The sequence below is a fragment of the Heptranchias perlo genome, chromosome 21 (assembly GCF_035084215.1).
Source record: "Heptranchias perlo isolate sHepPer1 chromosome 21, sHepPer1.hap1, whole genome shotgun sequence".
In the NCBI taxonomy this organism is placed as follows: domain Eukaryota; kingdom Metazoa; phylum Chordata; class Chondrichthyes; order Hexanchiformes; family Hexanchidae; genus Heptranchias; species Heptranchias perlo.
In genome coordinates, this window is record NC_090345.1 from 19,435,901 (window position 1) to 19,459,293 (window position 23,393).

The 23,393-nt window shown below is 42.2% G+C and overlaps 1 protein-coding gene across 1 annotated transcript in view; it reads right to left on the reverse strand.

The window, feature by feature from the left end:
- The window catches only part of habp2 (hyaluronan binding protein 2), a 92,528-nt gene that overhangs the window by 49,733 nt on the left and 19,402 nt on the right, over positions 1-23,393 (reverse strand). Inside the window, exons 5-9 of the mRNA XM_068002808.1 lie at positions 20,844-20,960; positions 19,311-19,430; positions 14,226-14,397; positions 12,254-12,348; positions 9,712-9,991 (exon numbers count right to left, since the gene is read on the reverse strand). Coding sequence (XP_067858909.1) covers positions 9,712-9,991; positions 12,254-12,348; positions 14,226-14,397; positions 19,311-19,430; positions 20,844-20,960 — 784 coding nt within the window. The remainder of the gene's footprint in view (positions 1-9,711; positions 9,992-12,253; positions 12,349-14,225; positions 14,398-19,310; positions 19,431-20,843; positions 20,961-23,393) is intronic.

Here is a 23,393-nt window from a genome sequence, read left to right on the forward strand (position 1 = left end):
CTTGCAGAGGTTGCCGTGGCAGGGTTGTGTGGTGTCGTGGACGCTGTTCTCCTGAAAGCTGGGTAATTTGCTGCGAATGATGGTCTGTTTGAAGTTAGGTGGCTGTTTGAAGGCGAGTAGTGGAGGCGTGAGGATAGCCTTAGCGAGGTGTTCGTCGTCATCGATGACATGTTGAAGGCTGCGAAGAACATGGCGTAGTTTCTCCGCTCCGGGGAAGTACTGGACGACGAAGGGTACTCTGTTGGTTGCGTCCCGTGTTTGTCTTCTGAGGAGGTCTATGCAATTTTTCGCTGTGGCCCGTCGGAACTGTTGATCGACGAGTCGAGCGTCATATCCCGTTCTTACGAGGGCGTCTTTCAGCGTCTGTAGGTGTCCATCGTGTTCCTCCTCGTCTGAGCAGATCCTGTGTATTCGCAGGGCCTGTCCATAGGGGATGGCCTCTTTGACGTGGTTAGGGTGGAAGCTGGAGAAGTGGAGCATCGTGAGGTTGTCCGTGGGCTTGCAGTAGAGTGAGGTGCTGAGGTGCCCGTCTTTGATGGAGATTCGTGTGTCCAAGAATGAAACCGATTCTGAGGAGTAGTCCATGGTGAGTTTGATGTTGGGATGGAACTTGTTGATGTTATTGTGTAGTCTCTTCAGTGATTCTTCGCCGTGGGTCCATAGGAAGAAAATGTCGTCGATATATCTGGTGTATAGCGTTGGTTGGAGGTCCTGTGCAGTGAAGAAGTCGTGCTCGAACTTGTGCATCAAAATGTTGGCGTATTGGGGTGCGAATTTGGTCCCCATGGCTGTTCCGTGTGTTTGGGTAAAGAACTGGTTTGTCGAAGGTGAAGACATTGTGATCCAGGATGAAGCAGATGAGTTGTAGGATGGCGTCTGGAGATTGGCTGTTGTTGGTGTTGAGTACTGAGGCTGTCGCAGCGATGCCATCATCGTGGGGGATACTGGTGTAGAGTGCCGAGACGTCCATCGTGGTGAGCAGTGTTCCTGGTTCAACTGGTCCGTGGGTGCTGAGTTTTTGTAGGAAGTCTGTAGTGTCACGACAGAAGCTGGGGGTTCCCTGTACGATGGATTTCAGGATGCCCTCGAAGTATCCAGAGAGGATCTCACACAGGGTTCCGTTGCCTGATAGGATAGGACGTCCGGGTGTGTTGGCTTTGTGTATCTTTGAGAGGCAGTAGAAGTCTCCCACGCGGGGAGTACGTGGGATGAGAGCGCGTAGGATGCTTTGAAGGTCTGGATCGAAGGTCTTGATCAGTTTGTTGAGCTGGTGGGTGTGTTCTTTGGTCGGATCTGCGGGTAACCATCTGTAGTGTTCCTGGTTGTCCAGTTGTCGGTATGCTTCTTTGCAATAGTCCATTCTGTTCTGTATGACGATGGCTCCTCCTTTGTCGGCTGGTTTGATGACAATGTTGCGGTTGGTCTCAAGAGCGTCGATGGCGTTGCGTTGTGCTCGGGTGACATTCTGGACTGTCTTGTGAGTGCGGCTGATGAATCTGGTGTTGACGCATCTCCTGACAGCTTGAGCATACATGTCAAGCTTAGGGCAGCGACCCTCCAGAGGGGTCCAATTTGACTCTTTCTTCTTCGGTTGCTGTACCGCGGATCCCTCTGTCTGCTGTTCCACGGAGATCGTTGATTGCCTCATTGGGTTCGCTGCTGACATCTTGGGGTTTGTGGAAGAATTCCCGAAGCCTCATTCTCCTGATGAATTCCTCTGTGTCCGCCGCGAGACCGATGGGGTCCATTTTGGTGGTGGGGCAAAAATTGAGCCCTCGGCTGAGAACTTCGATTTCGTCTGGTTGAAAGGTGTGGTCGGACAAGTTGACGATGGACTTCCCTGTGGTTGCAACCGTGGTACCGGGGGTGGGGGGGGGGGGGGGGCTTGGTTGCTGCTGGTGGTGATGCTGAGTTTCTCAAGCTTCTTGCTCTTGGTTTGCATGTAGGCAGCATAGTTCCGTTGCCTCGTCTGTCTGGCGGTGTCTCGTAGCTGGTCTGCTGTGTCCTGAGCACAGGTTGAGAGTATGGACTCTATCTTGGTTTCGAGGTTGCGGCGTCTGCTGTCAAGCTGGTGTACGAGATGGTTGCGGAGTGTGCGAGAGGTACGACGGCAGAGTCTCTCAGCGTAGTCTGTGTTGTATGTCGACTTGAGTGGGTTCGTGATCTGTAGTCCTTTCGGGATCTTGTCTGCTTTCTTGCAGCTCTGTAGAAACTTGATGTCTGTGTCGATATGCGCGATCTTCTTGGAGATCCTCTCCACTTTGAGCCGGCAGTTTGTGGTGTCGATAGTAGCCATGATGTGGAGATGCCGGTGATGGACTGGGGTGGACAAATGTAAGGAGTCGTACAACACCAGGTTATAGTCCAACAGCTTTATTTGAAATCACAAGCTTGCAATCATTGCTGAGGACCTCACACCAACAACCTAGGCCGACTGCATACAATAGATACCACAAAGCGCTAGGAACTACGCTCATCATCATTGAGCAGACAATTGGGATTCTGAAATCCCACTATGCTGGCATCAGAAGGGGACAGAACAACCACAGCATCAATATCTTTTTCCCATAAATTACACAAAATGCTTTCTGATAAAATTTTCACCACCAATTTTTTTTCTGCTATTTTCATGTCCAAATTAAGGGTTTAAACAAAATTTAAAAATTCAACACGGAAATGAAAATTGGGTGGGTTCTAAAATGGATAGCTGATCCATTTCACCAGTTTACCACCTAAGTGGTGAAGGTGAAAATTACCCCCATTGTCTTTCTTCAGACTAATGCTGGTTCAATTTTCAAAAGCAAAGAACCCATTGAATTTTGAAGTCAACTAATTATCTCACCTGTGTTTTGCTCACAGCTGGAAAAGGTAATTGCTAAATACTTTCAGCTGCAAGACGGAGGTTCTAATTGCTAACAACTATGAGATAATTGTAAACAATTTTATTTTTAATTCCGAAAGCTTGTGGAATTAAAAATAAATTTGTTGGACTATAACTTGGTGTTGTAAAATTGTTTACAATTGTCAACCCCAGTCCATCACCGGCATCTCCACATCATAACTATGAGATAGAGGGAAAGAAAGATGGATAAAGACATAGAGAGACAAACAGAAAGAGTTCTTTCTTCCTTCTAATTTGACCATGCAGACACTGCGACAACGGATGAACGGACACCGCGCAACAATCGCCAAACAGGAGGGTTCCCTCCCAGTCGGGGAACACTTCAGCAGTCAAGGACATTCATCCACCGACCTTCGGGTAAGCGTACTCCAAGGCGGCCTTCGAGACACACGACAACGCAAAATCATCGAGCAGAAATTGATAGCCAAGTTCCGCACCCATGAGGACGGCCTCAACCGGGATCTTGGGTTCATGTCACGCTACACGTTACCCCACCAGCGAACAAATGTTATCTGTTTTTAATATAATGGGTCAGTTGCTGTCTTTTCTATGTTTCTACCTCTCTATCTCTGTTTTTTTTTGTTTGTTGTTTTTTTTGGTGATTTGTATATTCTGAGACCTGGCAGGTAACACCTGTCTGTCTGCACACTGATTGCCTTGGCAACGGGCAGTTGAAAAAACTGTCTGTTATCACCAAGCATTGTTCTGTGAATTATAAATGCGACTTAATTTCGAGGATTTCATTTCCACATCATTCACCTGAGGAAGGAGGTAGCCTCCGAAAGCTTGTGAATTTAAAATAAAATTGCTGGACTATAACTTGGTGTTGTAAAATTGTTTCTAATTTGAGGCAATAGTGATCAAACCGTACAGTGCTCTCGTCAGACCGCAGCAAGAGTACTGCATCCAGTTTTGGTGACTTCGAAAAAAGGGAGATACTAAAGTGCTGGAGGCAGAGAAGATCCACAAGGCTGATCCTTAATGTTAGCGGTCAGAGTTATGAGCAAAGACTGGAGAGATGTAGGCCTTTCAGCTTGGAGAGGAGGTGTCTGAGAGTTGATCTTATAGAGGTATATAAGATAGTAAATGGCATGGAAAAGGTTAATCTGGAATATTACTTTAAATTAAACTGTGGGAGTAGGACAAGGGGACACAGGTTACACTAGTAAATGGAACCTTTAGGACTGATATTAGGAGGTTCTTCTTCACAGAGAGTCTTCAACACCTGGGCTATGCACTGGTGGGTCCGAGGAGTCTCAGAGGCAAGCTGAAGACTTGGAGGCTGGTTAAGATTCTACAATTATTCCCCAATCTCGGACAATTTCAGCATTCAGAGCTTTCTGGTTGCTGATTTCCAAACGTGGAAGGCCGAAGGGTGTAAATGCTGACAAGTGGGTATGGTTTTGTTTTCCCAGTCATTTTCCTGCTGACCCATCCCTAATCCCACACGCCACTACAAAGGTGGCATTTTCAGGAGCATTATGATGTCCCAGTTGGGAAAGGATGATGGAGGCTGTTGCTGAAGCATTGTTTGGAGACTGCAGGTCAGTTCAAGACTGAAACAGACTAAAGTTTATAGAGCCAATTATATGATCTTAGTCAGTAAAGTTTATTTACCACATTTTAGTGGGTAGTTTTGGGAAGCTGTGGATTTCCTTTTATAAATTCTTTGTTACTCTGTTTTGAGGAAAAATATGAGGATATGGAGGAGGAGATGATGGAAGCTAAAAGAGTCCAGGATCAGTGATACAGTCAAAATCGTACCAATACATACCACCTCCAGAGAATATATCTCCAGAGAAGGAGTTTATACGTGGATTTCTCAGACAGTGTGTGAGAAGGCTGCGCTTCCCACCGAAGACAAATGGGGAGTTATGCCACCTGCTGACCACGTTTGCAGCCTTGTTATGCTGAAGCCCTAGAAGGACCAGTTTCCATCGACATCTTTCTTGCACTAACAAATGTGGCGTGGTCCTGGCACAAAACTCCCTCATCTATTGGCATCAGAGGGGGCCAGAAAAAAAGGAAGCACAATGTTACTATCCTGAGAGACAGCAGCATCTTGAGTTACCACTCCTGGGCTAATGATCAGTGAAGAAACAGACAGGATAGTTCCAATTACGTCTTGGAAGCCCTGAGCAATGGTGCTATTAAGATTGTCTTGCAAGACATCAGTGGAAGCAGTTGTATTTTTTTTTATTCGTTCATGGGATGTGGGCATCGCTGGCGAGGCTGGCATTTATTGCCCATCCCTAATTGCCCTTGAGAAGGTGGTGGTGAGCCACCTTCTTGAACCGCTGCAGTCCATGTGGTGATGGTTCTCCCACAGTGCTATTAGGAAGGGAGTTCCAGGATTTTGACCCAGCGACGATGAAGGAACGGCGACATATTTCCAAGTCGGGATGGTGTGTGACTTAGAGGGGAACGTGCAGGTGGTGTTGTTCCCATGTGCCTGCTGCTCTTGTCCTTAGATCCTCCTCATGGAGCCTTTTAGCTACAGATCTCTCTTCGACTGCTATATGCTCTAGGATGGTCTGCATGGCCTTGCAAACTTCCGTCATTGTGTTGGAGATGCGGGGTGCGGATTACTCCAACTCATCCACCATCTGCAGCACATTCATGAAAACTGTCCCCACTACCTGCACATGAGATTGATGCTCTTGCATCATTTTTTTTTAATGCCTGATATCAGGATCCCTAGGTTCTTCAGCATTCGTTTCTTTACCCGTTAGCCATGACTGGCTCTTTATCTTCCACTCCCAGCTCTTTCTGTTCACTGTTGCTCCGTGTGTCACCCTGGGATGTTCATTCTGGCTTGCTAAGAAAACTGCATATATCTGGGCTGGTACCTTGACTAAATAAGATGCAGTGATGGAGTTAATGAGGCAGGTGTATGAGTTACTGATGTAGAAATGGCAGACTGCTTTTCAATACAACCATGAGCTTCTTGGTGAGCTTCACCTGGGGGGGGGGGGGGTGTTAAAAAGGGAAGACTTTGGGAATGGGGACTCTCACAATTGACTGTGAAAATATAACAGCAGTGCAAAATCTTATAACGTTGAATGTCTGGACGCTGTAACTACTTGCTGAACTGTAAACGATCCCTGCCAATATCAACCTGTTCCTGGCAGCTCATTACCTACTTTCTCATCTCCCAGCATCTCTCCGGCATGTCTCCCGAAGAGTTGAAGAGCTTCCTCCTCAAGTGGATTTAGAAGTCACAGTGTAGCCATTCATACCTTGTGGCTGTTAGTTGTCGATAATTGTGGGCAACCCTTTCCTTCACAAGGAATATACAGAGTGAGAAAGGTACATGGTTGGCATAACATTGAATTTCACCTAGGTGTCTCTATCCATTCCAGATGATCATGCTTTCAGGTGCAGGCTATCAGCAATAACCTGCCATTTGATCCTCATACTACCACCCTTGGTCTCAGGGATTGGGAGAAGGCACAGTGGTACGATGGAGAAGGAATGTGTGTGCTGGTCATGAAGTGCCTTGATATACACTGTGAGGACATGGTGGGTATGGAGGTGAGTCATGCTACTACCATTATTTAGGATGTGCCTGGGTACTTGCACCTTCACTTATCTTGGTCAACTTTGTGTGGCCATTAAACCTTTTCCAGCACTACATGACTGTGCATGGAATGGTGGAAGAGGCACTTCGTGCCTGAGCCATTTCACTCCATAATGCTTGTCCTACCCTCTTCCATAGCTTTCTGTCCTATCTGCCGAGGAGACATTTCCATCTTCTTCTTATTTCTGCCAGTAGGACATCCATAGCGCCTGGGGGCTCTTACCACAGCTGAAACCCCCAAGGCTCCTCCTTCCCACATTCTTGAATATCCCTGCTACTGTCTTTGTGATAATGGTTTTATCAAGTCGCCTGCCCCTTTAAGCAGCTGCATTTTAGGCACTGCATCTCGGTGGCAGTAAGCCAGCTCCATACCCACCCAGAATAAGAAATTAGACTTGTTCCAGGAAAATAAGATGGGGTTACAGTGCAGGAAGAGGAAAATCCAGGCCCATACACCTAGGGACTAGTGATAAGGTCCTGACTTTCAACGGGCCTTTTGACGCACTAGTGCTGTAAGTCGGGCAGGAGTGCAGCAGGTTCTCAGCTATAATGATCCCATGTTATATCAAGGGTTTGGCTGGCTTTCAAATAACTTAATATTACAAAGGCTTATTGCACTCGAAGTGATTCTTGAGCATGAAAAGCAGGACTGCAACGATGGGTCTGAGCACTTTTAGGACCTTGTGGATAAATTGTATACTTCACAGCTGGCTTAATGAGCTTTTTGATTTTTATTTCAGTTAAATGCTTGAGAAGAGTTGCTGATGCTTGAGAAGAGTTGCTGATGTTTTGTTAGTTTTCATTACCATTAAAAAAAATTGCATTCTCAGGAGGCACACATTTTGAAACATTGCCACAATTTTGTTAGCGGCCCATAAATCTCAAAAAAAAATTTTAACCTGTTATTCAAGGAAAAAGGAAAATAGGATCCAATATTTGTCTCTCGGTAACAACCAAAAAGATCTTATTATTTCATCCCTTACCTTCTCCTTCTACGTTTTCCTCTGTCCATCCCTTTCACTCCATCTCTCTGGTTTTACTTTTTTTTTCCTCTGTGAATGCATTCATACTGTATATCTGTATGTTGGTGTGAAGCAGTTTTTAAATTGTGTGAAGCAATGCATTAAAATGAATGGGTGGAAAGTCAGGGGCAGTGCGTCCATGATTTTGTCATGTGCCATGGGTATGTGAATGGCCCCACAATTTATCCTGCTGTGTTAATGAAGCAGGAATCTAGAATCAGGGACCTACCTGAAACTAGAGCAAAGAGGAGTGAGACTCCCTAAAGGAGACAATATCACCCACTTCATTTCAGATACAATTCCGGTCTAGAAACTTGATTTACACTCCATTCCTCTGAAGTTCTGGGGTTGGGAAAGTTGTAAGTCTGATTTCTGCCCTCGATGGGCCAGGAATATGATTCCACCGGAATTCCACCCTGTTTAGACTGGGGGGGGGGGGTCATGGGTTGATCCTCCATCTGACCCCGCCACGACAAGGTGGTGTGTTGGGAGGAATTACCTAAGAAGGTGGTGATGTTGCCTTCTCCTTGAACTGCTACAGTCCTTGTGGTGATAGTGCTCCCATGATGCTGTTAAGTATGAAGTTCCAGGATATTGATCAAGCAATGATGAAGGAAGAGGAGTAAATGTCCAAGTCAGGATAGTGTGTGACTTGGAGGGGAACTTGGAGGTGATGGTGTTCCCACAACATTGTTACTCTTGTTCTTCTTGGCGGTAGATGTCATAATGGGAGGGAGGTGCTGTAAATTGTACATATTGCAGCCACAGTATGCCGGCAATAGAAGGGCTGGATATTGAACCTGGTGTCAGGGACACCAATCAGGCGAATTGCTCTATCCTGGATGGTGTTGAGCACCTGAGTGTTGTTGCAGATCCACTTATCTAGGCTAGTGGTAAGTATTCCATCACACTCTTTCCTTGAGCCTTGTATATGGTGGTTAGGCTTTAAGGGGTCTGGAGATGAGCTATTTGTCACAGAATACCCAGCCTCTATCCTGCTCTTGTAGCTATGTTGCTAATATGGCTGCTGCAGTTAAGCTTCTGTCAGTGGTGATCCCCAAGATGTTAATGGTGGCGGACTCAGCAAAGGTGGTGCCATTGAAGGTCAAGGGGTGATGGCTGAGCTTTCCCTTGTTCAAGATGAACATTGCCCATCACTTATATGGGTGCATGTTACCTTCCACTTCTTAGCTCAAGCTTGGATGAAGTCTGGAGCCAACTGGTTCTGGCTGAACTATTTTACTGTATTTTTCTTGTTTTTCCCTTTTCTACTTCTCAAAGTCTCTTTGTCAGTGCTCTTTAATTTTCTCTCTATTTTGCCTTTACTTTGTTTTGCTTTTTAGATATCACTATTTTTCCTACATTCTATTCCTTCTCTCTGTTTTTACTGTCCCAGTGATCCCCTGACTCTCTAAGTCGCTCCAGGCTCCAGCTAGCTGATCAGTAGATCCTAGCAACACAGACTTAAGCAAACTGATACAGCAACTGGCATTCTTGTCACCATTCCAGTACTGTTTGATAAAGATCTTAAACTATACATATTACTTTAAGCACGTTATAACTGACTGTGATGCACCAAAATTAGCACCTTTTCAAGCCAGTGCTTCACTTGATTTGTAAGTTATTGAAATTAATAAAGGTGGACAAAGCAATCCTAATAGTATGTTTTAGAACATCACTTAAAATAACCACTTTCCTTTTGTATGTCACTCCATTCTAGTCACTGACATCAATTCAGGCGTGCACTGCCCGAAGTTTTCCGACCATTAATGGCTGGAAAATCATGAGCAGGGAGTGCCTGGACTCCCAATATGTGCTGCCCGTGGGAGAGGCTCCCAGCAGGTAGTGCGGACTTGTAAAATTAACGTGACTTTATAATGAAAGTCCTCACTCGAGCATTTATAAGAGATTACTGTAACTAATATAGGTAACTGCAATATATATAAATTAAGGGGATGATAGATAAGTACATGAGGGAGAAAGGAATAGAAGGTTATGCTGATAGGGTTAGATGAAGTAGGGTGGGAGGAGGCTCGTGTGGAGCATAAACACCAGTATAGATCAGTTGGGCCGAATGGCCTGTTTCTGTACTGTAAATTCTATGTAAAAATAAATATGTTACAAAATGTAGAAATGTGCTTCAGTAGAAGAGACTATCTGAAATAAGAAGATAACTCGAGGCAACTTGTAAACATGCTTATACCTACTGTGAGACAATGCAGTGGGCAGCAGTGAGAACCCAACATGGCCTGATCAATGTTCCTCCACAAAGATGTCCTGGTTTATTAAGTCCAATGCGATTTTTCAGCTGTAGAGATACCTGCCAAGGATATTTTCCTGGTACTGTCCTTTTTCCACCAAAAATTTTGGGCATGACTACTGCAACCTCTGGTACTCCACACTCAAAGGGCACAATGGTAGGAGTAGGGACAGTTGACCGAGTCACAGGTCTGGTCTTAGGTTCCCGTTGGGGTTGTGTCGTAGATACTACGATGGAGAAGCATTACAAAGTCAAAACCCATTCTATAGATTAGTACTAATTAATTTTTGTTGTTTCTTTTTGTAATTGTGGTATTTGATACCATTCTCAGAAGGGAACAGAGAGTTATTGTAGAGATTCAAATATTAGGGATATGTCTCAAGTTCAAAGCAGTAATCCAAATTAGGTTGACGTAGATTTACTTTGGAAGATCCAAATTTAGCTCAGTTCAGACCACTTTGGTTTTTGATGTAAACATACATCCAATTGTATTAGTCCTATATTTGCATTCTCTGAGGAAATTACATAGTTCAATAGCTCACTAGATACAATACCAGACAGGATACCTTCCCCATTGACAACATCAGAAATGTCTGCTCTGGCTTTGTATTAAACAGCAAGAAAATCACTATATTTCTGGATTGCGAGATTAAAAACATCATTAGATTATAAGTTTATTCTGAAGGAATATTGGTGACCATATAGCAGGTTGTTGTAATTGAGATATGAATGCAAGTTGTTGTTGCTGTTACAATTTCTTGTCATTTACTTTAGTTTTCATGAACTATGACATGATTAACAGGAGAGATATGGATATGCAGTTACCAGGGTATAAACTTGATGCCTTCTTGTGTAAAGGCAGGTTGTTTGCTGGTTTCCACTCAAATGGAATGTTACCAGTTGACGGGGAGGCAGAGCAGGCAGTCCCTCAGATTGCACTTTGAGAATCTGAAGATCTGAGGAATTTGTTTATTGCCAATCATAGAATCACAGAATGGTTTCAGCACAGAAAGAGGCCATTTGGCCCATCGAGCCTGTGCCGGCTCTTTGTAAGAGCAATCCAGTTAGTCCCATTCATCCGTCCTTTCCCCATATCCCTGCAAATTTTTTCCCTTCAAGTATTTATCCAAATCCTTTTCGAAAGCCATGATTGAATCTGCTTCCACCACCCTTTCAGGCAGCGCATTCTAGATCATAACTACTCGCTGTGTAAAAAAGTTTTTGCTCATGTCACCTTTTGGTTCTTTTGCCAATCATCTTAAATCTGTGTCCTCTGGTTCTCAATCCTTCTGCCAATGGGAACAGTTTCTCTTTATTTACTTTATCTAAACTCTTCATGATTTTGAACACTTCTATCAAATCGCCTCTCAATCTTTTCTGCTCTAAGGAGAACAACCCTGGCTTTTCCAATCTATCCATGTAACTGAAGCCCCTCAACCCTGGGACCATTCTAGTAAATCTTTTCTGCACCCTCTCTAAGGCCTTCACATCCTTCCTAAAGTGCAGTGCCCAGAATTGGACGAACCTGTGGCTGAACTAATGTTTTATAAAGGTTCAACATAACTTCCTTGCTTTTGTTCTCTATGCCTCTATTTATAAAGTCCAGGATCCCGTATGCTTTTTTAACTGCTTTCTCAACCTGCCCTGACATGTTGAAGGATTTGTGCACATATACCCCCAGGTCTCTCTGTTCCTGCACCCCCTTTAGAATTGTACCATTTAGTTTATATTGCCTCTCCTCGTTCTTCCTGCCAAAATGTATCACTTCGCACTTCTCTGCGTTAAATTTCATCTGCCATGTCTCTGCCCATTCCACCAGCCTGTCTATGTCCTCTTGAAGTCTATTGCTATCCTCCTCACTGTTTACTATACTTTCAAGTTTTGTGTCATCTGCAAATTTTGAAATTGTGCCCTGCACATCCAAGTCCAAGTCATTAATATATATCAAAAATGCAGTGGTCCTAGTACTGACCCCTGGGGAATGCCATTGTATACCTTCCTCCAGTCCGAAAAACAACCGTTCACCACTATTCTGTTTCCTGTCACTTAGACAATTTCGTATCCATGCTACCACTGCCCCTTTTATTCCATGGGCTTCAATTTTGCTGACAAGCCTATTATGTGGCACTTTATCTATTGTAAAAAGAAGCAAAATAAATTCCTTTGCTCTGGCTATGTCTCTGAGCGAAATTTAAAGGGATTTGATAAAATCCTCTGATGTACTATTGCCCCAATCTCTCAATATATGGTCTGGTAAGGGAAACTTATAAGGATTTTAATTTAATTCTGTCTCCTAATTTAAAGCAGTTAGCATTGTACTTTTAGCACTTCAGCACTTGCCCAGTGAAATACTAATTATACCAATCATTGTGATATTGCTGTGTAGTTACTGTTTATTCAGTAAGGCAGGCCTATTACCCGTTCTGAATTACATAGCTAATGGAACAAATTAACTGTTGTAAAATAAAATGAACACAAATAATACATACCTGCAGTGCAGGGAGAAATGTCACAATGGTCCCAATTTAATTTATCATGTTTCTCCTTAAAATAGCACCAAGGCTTTTCATCACCATCAGGGTTTCTGGAAAGCAATAATTTAGTTGAATTTTTCTGTGCACATTGCCACTTATATTTAAAACAAGCATTGCATGTATATATATATATATACACAATGCTTTCAGTGAACAGGGTGTAGTGATGATTTTCTAAAAGATTGTTTTCAAAAGATATACTTGATTGCGGGTGTCGTGCAGTCTCCAGCTATTATATGTGGAATAGGTGAGATGAATAAAAGTGGTTGTTGTCTGTTGTAATTACCTTGTGGGGCTTTATTCTAGAATAACACCTGCTGAGCACACTGCATATTGCCCCAGTCATTACATTGCAACATAAATTTAGATTCACCTCTGGAATGGAATGCTGCAGCAATCTGTAATTGAGTTTGAGAAGGAGGAGCAAGAGATGAGGAGCGGCATGAAGAAGGGAAGAGAAGGGAAGATGTATTGTCGGTTGTTGTGGACCATTGAAAATTCACAGCAGACCTTGGGGTAACAAAGCAGATAATTCGCGCCAATCTGATGGCGGATGTGCTGTTGTGTTCAGAGTGAATGAGGAATGTGTACAAAGTGGAGTTCACATTCTGTGAGAGACAAGGTTAGAGGAGGCTTGTGAAAGAAAGCTTTCTGAAATATGTAGAGTTGTTGACCAAGTGCAGAGCCCCCGGGTGGAAGTGTGAGGGCTGTGCAGTGGAGGTGGGCTGTCAGGGATCATGGTAGAATAGAAGAAGAGATTTTTAAGAAGCTTGATAGTGCACTGGAGGGGCATTAGGATAGATTGCTAACTGTAGCATGAGAAAAGATTCAAGTAAGAATGAATGCTTTGGAGCTGATGAGCATGGCTGAGTTAGGGGATAAAGGATTCCACCTCTTATAAATTGACTTATTTAGTAGGAGTGTTTAGTAGAAACAAACTGCGTAACGTACGAACATTTTTCTCCAAAGATCCCTTTGGGTGACAATTTTTCTATTTTCAGTAATACTTATCTGTTGTGCTGTGTTCCCCCTGATGTAAAATGACAGTGTCTCCTACTGTATGTCTCTCTCTCCCTCTCTCTGACTGTGTTTCTAACTCTATGGGGTAGAAATTCTTCTTCTTCAATAGACTTCAAATGACTTCAATAGAACTGGATATCAAGCAGAGCATATTACAGACGGCCCATGCGATACTGCCCGTTTAACATCCTTGCTCAAGTTGAGTTTCACCCCCTATATATTTTTCTTTCTATACACATCTGTCTTCCTGTATCTAATCGCTCTCTCTAACTCTGTGCGTCGTTCTCCCTCTCTATCTGCCTCTCATACCTAAATGCAGTTTGTGTCTTTCGCTGTGTTTCTCTCATATTTACCTGCAGCAGGAAAAGAACGGAATACATCCATTTAGGGTGTCATGGGTAAAGTAGGCTTTCTGAACTTAGTGCTGAGCCATTTTGCAATATAGTGCACTCCACAGTTCCATTAACAAACTTTGACATTTATATTGGTAAACTGACTCATTTATTGTTTCAGAAGTGTTAAGGGATAATTAGTATGATTGTGTTGCAATTGACTTTTTTGTTCCTGCATATGAAATCTCATTCTCAGGAACTGCGCCTTCCAAAACCGCTCATCTCTGATTTTGTTAATGGATTGAAAAATGGGGATTGAACCTGTTTATGACAAAAAAGGAAAGTATAACCCTATGTAACTACACACTACTAAAAGTCTCATTCTATCAGCTTGCATTAAAACGGATGTAATCATGTAATGGTGACCTTATTCTGCAAATGCTTTTATTTAAATAATAATGTACATAAAGTATGTATTCTATGTTAAGTTTAAGTTATAAATATAAAAACTATCATCACTCAACTTGATGGGTGCAACCCACCTTGAGTATATCAATGTTCTAAAGCTGTGATACCTGCAATAGTTGTGGTCACCAATGCCGTATTTGTTGGGATTCTCCATATGAGTACCAATGGCTTCCTTGAGCAGTAAGTTAGAGCTCCAGTACAAACACCTCTTCCCCTGTTCAGTTTGTTTCACAAGACCTCTATATGATAAGCCGCTACCTTGGTAACAATCATTTGGCACTAAGAAAAAGAATTGCACAAAAGAATAAAACATAAACAAGAGCTTCTCTGAGTTTAAATATGATTGTTGGTATAGTTACATTCAGTTAGTTACATCAAAACAACAGCACAAAAGCAGGCCATTCGGCCCAACAGGTCTATGCCGGCATTTATGCTCCACATGAGCCTCCTGCCTCCCTACTTCATCTTACCCTTGTAAACAATTTTACAACACCAAGTTATAGTCCAGCAATTTTATTTTAAATTCACAAGCTTTCGGAGACTTCCTCCTTCCTCAGGTAAATGTTAAATAAAATTGCTGGACTATAACTTGGTGTTGTAAAATTGTTTACAATTGTCAACCCCAGTCCATCACCGGCATCTCCACATCATCTTACCCTATCAGCGCACCCTTCTATTCCTTTCTCTCTCGTGCTTATCTAGCTTCCCCTTAAATGCATCTTTGCTATTTGCCTCAACTACTCCTTGTGGTACAGCACTCCACATTCTTATCACTCTTTGGGTAAAGACGTTTCTCCTGAATTCCCTATTGGATTTTTAGACTATTTTATATTTATGACCTCTAGCTTTGGACTCCCCCATAAGTGGAAAAATTTTCTCTACATCTACCCTATCAAACTCTTTCATTATCTAAAAGACCTCAGTCTTCTCTTTTCTAGAGAAAAAAGCCCCAGCCTGTTCAGCCTTTCCTGATCAATATGTCTTCTCTGTTCTGGTATCATCCTTGTGAATCCTCAATGCCTTTATATTATTTCTATAATATGGAGACCAGAACTGTGCACTGTACTCCAGTGTAGAGTAGACTGTGTAGTCTAACCAGGGTTCTATACAAGTTTAACATAACTTCTCTGCTTTTCAATTCTATCCCTCTAGAAATGAACCCCAGTGTTTTGCCTTTCTTATGGCCTGCGTCGCTACTTTTAGTGATTTGTGTATCTGTACCCCTAGATTCCTTTGCTCCTTTATCCCATTTAACCTCTTATTATCCAAGCAGTATGCACCACCTCACACTTTTCTATATTGAAATTCATTTACCAATCACATGCCCATTCGGCAAGTTTATTAATGTCCTCTTGCATTTTGACACATTCTTCCTTTGTATTAACTACACGCTTCAATTTGGTGTTAACCCCAAATTTTGAAATTGTACTTCTGATTCCCGAATTCTAATAGTTAATGTAAATTATGAACAACAGTGGTCCCAGCACTGATCGCTGTGAAACATCACTTCCCACCTTTTGCCAGCCTGAGTAGCTACCCTTAACCCTACTTTCCATTTTCTGTTTTGTAGCCAACTTGCTATCCATTCTGTTACCTATCCCCTGATCCTACATGCTCTGACCTTAGTCACGTATCTACAATGCGGTACCTTATCGAAGGCCTTTTGAAAATTCAAATATATTACATCTACGACATTACTCTTGTCTACTCTTTCTGCTACTACTTCAAAGAATTCAGTAAGGTTGGTCAAGCATGACTTTCCCTTCTGAAATCCGTGCTGACTATTCTTTATTATATTTTTGTTCTCTCGATGTTTTTCTATTACATCTTTGAGTAAAGATTCTATTATCGTATCTGCCACTGACGTTAAGCTAACTGGTTTATAATCCCCTGGACTTGTTCTAGTTCCCTTTTTAAATATAGGAATAACATTAGCTGTCCACCAGTCTTCTGGAACTATTCCCTTTTCTAATGAATTTTTATATATATATAATAGTGCCTCTGCTAGCTCCTCCCTAACTTCTTTTAATATTCACTGATGCAATCCATCCAGACCAGGGGTTTTATCCTCTTTAAGTTTGATTAGTTTATCAATTATCTCCCCCCTCTATATCTTTTTAGATCTCTTTTTCTAATGTCATGACCAACTTGCTAGTCTCCCTGGTAAATACTGAGACAAAGTAACTATTCAATATTTCTGCCATTTTGCAGTCATTACTGTGAGTTTATCTTGTGCATCCCTTAGTGGCCCTATCCCTATCCTGGTTTTTCTTTTGTTATTTATGTGTCTGTAGAATTCTTCACTATTTCTTTTTATATTCCTTGATAATTTAATATTGTAGTTCCTCTTTGCTTTCCTAATTGTTTTTTTAAATTTCTTTCCTAACCTTAGTATTCCCGTTTGTTATCCTCTCCTTTATTGTTTATGTACTTAGAGTATGCCTTTTCCTTTAGTTTCAATTTTACTCCTATCTCTTTATTCATGCATGTTGTTTCATTATTGGCTAGTTTGTTCTTGCTTTTTTTTTAATTTGGATTTTGGAAAAAAATTATGTAGATAGCATTTTTTGTTTTTTTTTCTTAATATTAACTAGCATAACTAGGATGGAACCCATGTTAAATTCAACAGAGACAGATGTGTCATGAATTCGATCCTGGTGGTTACTAATAGCAGAGAAAGGCTTGAGGAAATTGTATTAAGGTGCCAACACAGAGATTTCCTATTGCCTAATGCATATTCCAATAAACTTGGTTGATAAAGTGTTTGCAGCTTTACTGCAGGTATTTCATGTGAACTTTTGAAATTGGTGTGTGTTTAGAAATTACTGCTGGCAGTATTAGTGGACAAATGCTTAAAGCGTTCGTGTGACGTTCTTTTGTCTGTTATTTTAATGTAGGCATTAGTCTGTTTATTTTAAATGCACTACCCTCTCCACTAAAATAGTGGACCTTTGAACATATTAAGTGTTTGTCTGCTAATACAACCAATCGTGATGTCCAGGCTATAGAATGTTATAATGAAGCAACCGCTGCTTTTATGTTCCCAATATGGAGAACTGGGTTAACTGGCCCTGAAAATCCGTAAGCCTGTGATCCTGGCATTTATGATTGGATTGTGACCACTTAGAACTCCGTTGCTGGCTCAGGTAAACCTTATAGGTCAGGGAGAGATTGTCTAATTTGCCTGCAAATGACAGGTGTCCAAGTAATTAGGGATGCATCTCGAGTGTAAGTGCCTGGGTCGGGGGGGGGGGGGGGCGGGGCTGTCACAGACCCCTCCTAGTAAGTCCTCATATCTGCTGCCCCCACCCCATCTCCACAAGCACCCCCTAATGATGATGGCCTTGAAAGAGGTGGGGGAGACTTTGCCTCACACCTTCCTTCCCCAAAGCTATCCTGGAAAGTCATAACCTGACATATTCGGCTGAGGTTTTAGGGGCCATTGTGTAGCATTGTTCCAGTCACAATCTCACAGAGAACTGACAGCCTGCCCACGTATCTCTGATCTTGTGGAACGTGCTCTCAGATGTGGGTAGACTATCATTGTCCATTTCAACAGTTTACATGGATCTGCCCGACACCTAGTCCAATATCAAGAGATGAATTTTCTCTAAAATCTGCCAAACAAAGTACAACATTCCATCATTGAGAGGATATAATTTTTTTAATATAATGAAAATGTAACTGTGACAAGTTGGACTAAGGATTCTTAAGGATTCCATCTTTCTTTTAGCTCTTCCAATCATCTTTGTCATTTGTTTTACCCAGTATAACTCAGACCATGAAATTTAAAATTACTGACATATCTCTAAATGTTTAACAAAGTCAGGCCTTTTATAGATTAAGAAAATGTTTTCCCATCAATTTATTAACATGTAACGGGCCACAGAAAGCAATGTGTAGTGCAGAAAATAAACAACACTACAACAATAACAGCAACAACCTGCAGTTATATAGTGCCTTTAATGTAGAAGAAGTGTCCAGAGGTGTTGCACAGATACATAATGAAAAATGGACACTAAGCCAAAGAGTAAGATATTAGGAGGGGTGACCTAAAGCTAGGTCAAAGAGGTGAGTTTTAAGGAGGGTCTTAAAGGAGGAGAGGGAGGTGGAGAGGCGGAGGGGTTTAGGGAAGGAATTCCAGAGACTGGAGACTATGGGGTCGATTTTGCAATGGTGGTGGGTTGGCAGCGGTGGGGGAGAGGGGGGGCGGTGAAGATGAACGTGGCAAACCTGCATGAACAAAACTTACCACTTCCGACGCAATCGCATGGTGATTGCTGATGATTGACAGGCTGGCTGCTGTCAGGAACTGCAACACAAGGTGGGAGCAGGGGAAGAGAGAGAGCAAGATGTCATCCAGCGCTGGTGTGGAAGGTCGGGGTGGGGGGGAAGAAGGGAAGATTGGGGGTGAAGAGGGGGGCATCGGGGGGGGGTGAAGAGGGGGAGATCGGAGAGGGAGACATCGGACATCGGAGCAGGGTGCAAAGGTAGGTTCATTTTATGTGTTAACTTCCTTCTATGGTTTTTTATTTAATTTATTTCGTTTCTTTTTCCCTGGTCCGACCCTTCATGCCTGGTTTCACCAGGTGTGAATCAGAAGTGGTGGGACAGCTGCCCGGGTAAGTTTAAAAATCATTACAATAACTTAATCTGTCACAAGTAAAGTGCCTTAAGTACCTTAATGAGGCACATTTGGCTCTTTAACTGTCATCCCGCTGGCTTTAACTGCCGGCAGGACTTGCGGTCTCAGGTCGCCCACGTGCACACAGGTGGGACCCTGGGAAACTCGGAAGTCGGTGGGTTGGAGCCGGCTTCCGAACCCGAACGGGATTTCTGCGATTTTCGGAGCCTCCCTGCCCCCAACGCACCCGCAATTGCCCCCTAAAATTGAGCCATATGCGACTGAAGTTACAGTTGCCAATGGTGGGACTACTGGATTTTGGAATCCTATCATATAATTTCCACTCACCAAAGCCAATTCTCTACTAATGACTTTATCACCCATGTTTCCAAAACACATTTCTATGTTAAACGGCTGGCGACACTTTGGAATGCTACCTATTGTGAGTAAATGGATGATGGCTTTTACTGTGGATGCAGGTTACTGTAATGGAAATGGTTTAACTGGTACACTGTGAATAAATAAATACATTTATATTAAAGACATCGGTCACAGCTAGTAATATTACCTATTTCACATAGTTCCCCTCTGAATGTTCCTAGGCAGTTGCAGGTGAAGGTTCCTTTCTTCTTCCCAGCTCTGCATGTTGCTCTATTTTTACAAGGATTAGGGCTACATGGTGCGGTTGCTTGAAAGACACAATTGTCAAAATGATTACTTGAGAGAAAAAAGTCCTAACAAATTACAAATGCTGGAAATGTGAAATAAAAACCAGCAAAAGCTAGAAATACACAGCAGGTCCACCAACATCGGTGAAGAGAAATGTTAATGTTAGAGGAGTAGACCATTTGTCTGAATTTGAACCTAGAAGCACAAGCAAGCACTTTAATAGGACTGAACAAAATGAAATGGGGAGAGAGAACAACAGACGAAAGTCAAGAGCCTAGTGTTTAACTGCTTTCTTGCGTTTGTGGTTAATCAGTTTAAAGGCCTGTAAACAAATTTTAAACATGCTGGAAAGAGGTGAAAAAGTGGAGGATGATAAAGATCATCTCCATCAAGCTTTGGAAATCAAAAAGGAGAGTGAAGACAGCTCAACCGCACAGTAAAAAGGTATTAGAAAGACAAAAGTGATAAAAACGGTTTTAGAATAAATGGGAATGAAATGACAGGAGAAACAGGCAAAAAAATGTGGGATACTGTTCAGGTCTTAAATTATGCAAGTCAGACCAGAAGGCTGCAAAGTGCCCAGGAGAAAGATACTGCTTCTGAAATATGGGGAGGATTTCTGACATACTAGAAACACCTTGAGAATATTTTCCTATCAGTCCAAAACATAAGGTTAAATCAAACTATCGCAGATAGATGATTATTTGAGTCATCAATGAAAGGGAGACTTATGAAAGAATATCGCATCCTTCCTACAATTATACACAAACCTTATACCAGGAGTAGACTAAACATTATCTAAGGATGAGCTAGTATTCTTTTCACCAAAAGCTATAGGTTACCCTCAATGTTCTTTCCTGCTTTTACTCTATTTTGGCTTTTAAAACAAGGATGCTCTTCTAACTAAACAGATATGAGAATGAAATATAGAGAGAACATAAGAAATAGGAGCAGGAGTAGGCCATAGGGCCCCTCGAGCCTGCTCCACCATTCAATCAGATCATGGCTGATCTTTGGCCTCAACTCCACTTTCCTCCGATCCCTATATCCATTGAATAATGAGTATAATGCACGTGGAATAATAAACTTCACTGTGTGCTACAAAATCAAACTATAACAGGAAGAAAATTACGCTCAAGGCTGTGAAAAACCACAGGGGGTGATTTGTCACTTTTACCATTGGGCTGACAATAGGTGGTAGTAGATTCACCACCTATTTTACACTCGTTTCCATTGACTTCAATTGGACGGTGTGTATAACAGGCGGCTGAACCACTACGGCTCATTTTCTACCTGCCAGTAAAAGTGAAAACCCACCCCCACATTGACATCGCCCATTCAAAGTTTGTTGTGGCAATCAAGTATTTTGTCATTTATTTCTAAATATCAAAAGATTATATGATTCATAATAATAAATAGTATTGAGTCTTACCTTTTTTGCATGATGGTGGTGTATATGGGTGTTTGCATTTACATTTATAATATGGTGGGTTTGGCTGGATAACACATTCTCCATTTTTGCAAGTGTTTCTCTTACAAGGATCATTCACTGCAACAAAGAAACAAGATCTATGCTAACAGTCTGCATTCAGCTATTACTCATTCATCTCGTGGATTTAAATCAGCACATGAAAGATGAAATCAGTTATTTTGTGCTTTTTTTTAAACCATTCCTATCTGAGCAGTAAATTATTACAAATACTACAGATTATTTGTTTTAATTCTATACATTTAAAAATGTAAATACATTTTAAAAATAACTTTTTTTAGATTTAATTTTAGAAAATGTGAAAAGTTGCAGTTAAATTTTTTAAATCTTTAAGAATAATTAAGAATTGAATTTGTTAATGTTGTTTCATTGGACAAATTAACAGAGAATGTATTTTTATTGCAAACTACTTAAATATGTAAAGAGGGATTTTCCGCTCTGCTGGAATCCCAGTCTAAACTCCGTAGGGTAGGCTTTGGGCCTGCCTACGGCTCTGCTTTTGACCTCCAGCCTTGACCAAAGCAATTTATCACCTTGTGAGACAGCCTGTTCAATTTTAAATTGCCCCTCCTCATCCACAATAACTCTGGATATCAGGAATGTACCAGTGTTGCTTTAGTGCAAATGATGTAATATGCATGTGTGATATTCATGTTATGTGTGTATCTTGTGGTTACCATGCCCATAATCAGGGTGGAGACACTTTATGTCCCCCATCACTTCCAGCAGAAAATTTCAGAAGTGATAGGGGCTACCTGTCCAATTCTCCATCCCTACCTACTGGAGTTATACAGTGGCATAACTCCAGCAGAAAATACTGGCTGTAATGCTGAGGGCATATTAGGGTTGAATTTTCTATGATAGTTGCAGGATGGGCAGGAGTGGAATAGCACATTATTTGCACCCACCAAAATGGAGGATGCCTTGCCAATCAAATCATCTAGGAGCAGCCCTATATGTATACTTACAGTGAGCTCCCTGCATTCATATCAGCTATCATTGGGAGATTGCTGTTTGAGGACAGGTAGGACAGAAGAGGAAATCCAAGGAACTGTCCACATAATACTTCAATGGTTGGGAAGCATTTTGGAATGTACTGAGGTTATGAAAGGTGCTATATTAATGCAAGTTCTTTATTATCTTATACTAAGTAGCTGGGCAAAATCTCCATGCCACTAAGGGTTTCCTCCCTTGCACACTATCTTACAGTTCATTGTGTGCCCATTCTGCAGCAGGGAACATTACGCAGCAGTAACTTATATCTGCAAATCTTCCCTCACACTATCCTTAAAGGGCTTCACCCCATAAATCTTGCCATTTGAATCTTGCTCTGTGATCCAATATACATGTAATTACACCCACAATCAGGATGCAGGATGGCCACTTGAATCTCACTATATGTGCTGCGACACTTATAACCTCTCAATTCTGCTTCTTTCCTTACATAACAGAAGGCAGCAGACATGGGCTGGAGGAAGCTCACAAAACATCAAGTGCTTGAATGCATTTGAAGATGCCACCTTGAAGATCTTTGGACCAAAGGGCATAGAGAGAGTGGGGGAAGCCGACATTGAAGGCCTCTTCAAAGTTCAGAATGAATACCATCCTTCTCATATTCTTCCTTCTCATCCTATTCATGCATTTGTGCACAGCCACACTCAAACACAATCCACATACACAGTCATGTAGTGAACATTTGAAAGGGTGTCATGCAGCCAGTATTCTAACCTATGGTCCTCTTCGCTTTCTAGAGGCACATCACAAGGAGTAGTGCCAGGTCCCAATGCCTCCCCAGCAGATAGAAACTCAAAGCATCCTACATGGGTTTGATAGGGTAGATGTGGAGAAGGTGTTTCCACTTGCAGGGGAGATCAGAACTAGAGGTCATAAATATAATAAGTCACTAATAAATCCAATAGGGAATTCAGGAGAAACTTCTTTACCCAGAGAGTGGTTAGAATGTGGAACTTGCTACTACAAGGCGTAGTTGAGGCAACTAACATAGATGCATTTATGGAGAAGCTAGAAAAAGACATGAGGGAGAAAGTGACAGAAGGCTATGTTGATTGGGTTAGATGAAGAAGGGTGGGAGGGGGCTCATGTGGAGCATAAACACCGGCATGGACCAATTGGGCTGAGTGGCCTGTTTCTGTGCTGTACTTTCTATGTAATACATCGCTCACTCCTTCTTGTGCAAGCACCAGCATAGGTATATCCACCCTATGAGATTTAGATAGTGAGTTGCAGAATGGTAATGGGTGACACAAAGCACAATGAGCTGGTGCTGGTGGCAGTGGAGGATTATGAACCTCTTCCTGCAAAGCCAGCACATGTACATCCTCGGCTGCTGAGCATTTGGATTCTGATCTCCTGGACCTGAATTTAAAAAGAAGCATGCTATTGGAACACAACACTTTTCTGTAATGATTGCAATATATACCAAGCACCCTCCTGGTCTGAAAGCAGGTGATGGATTTTCCTCTGCTATCCTGC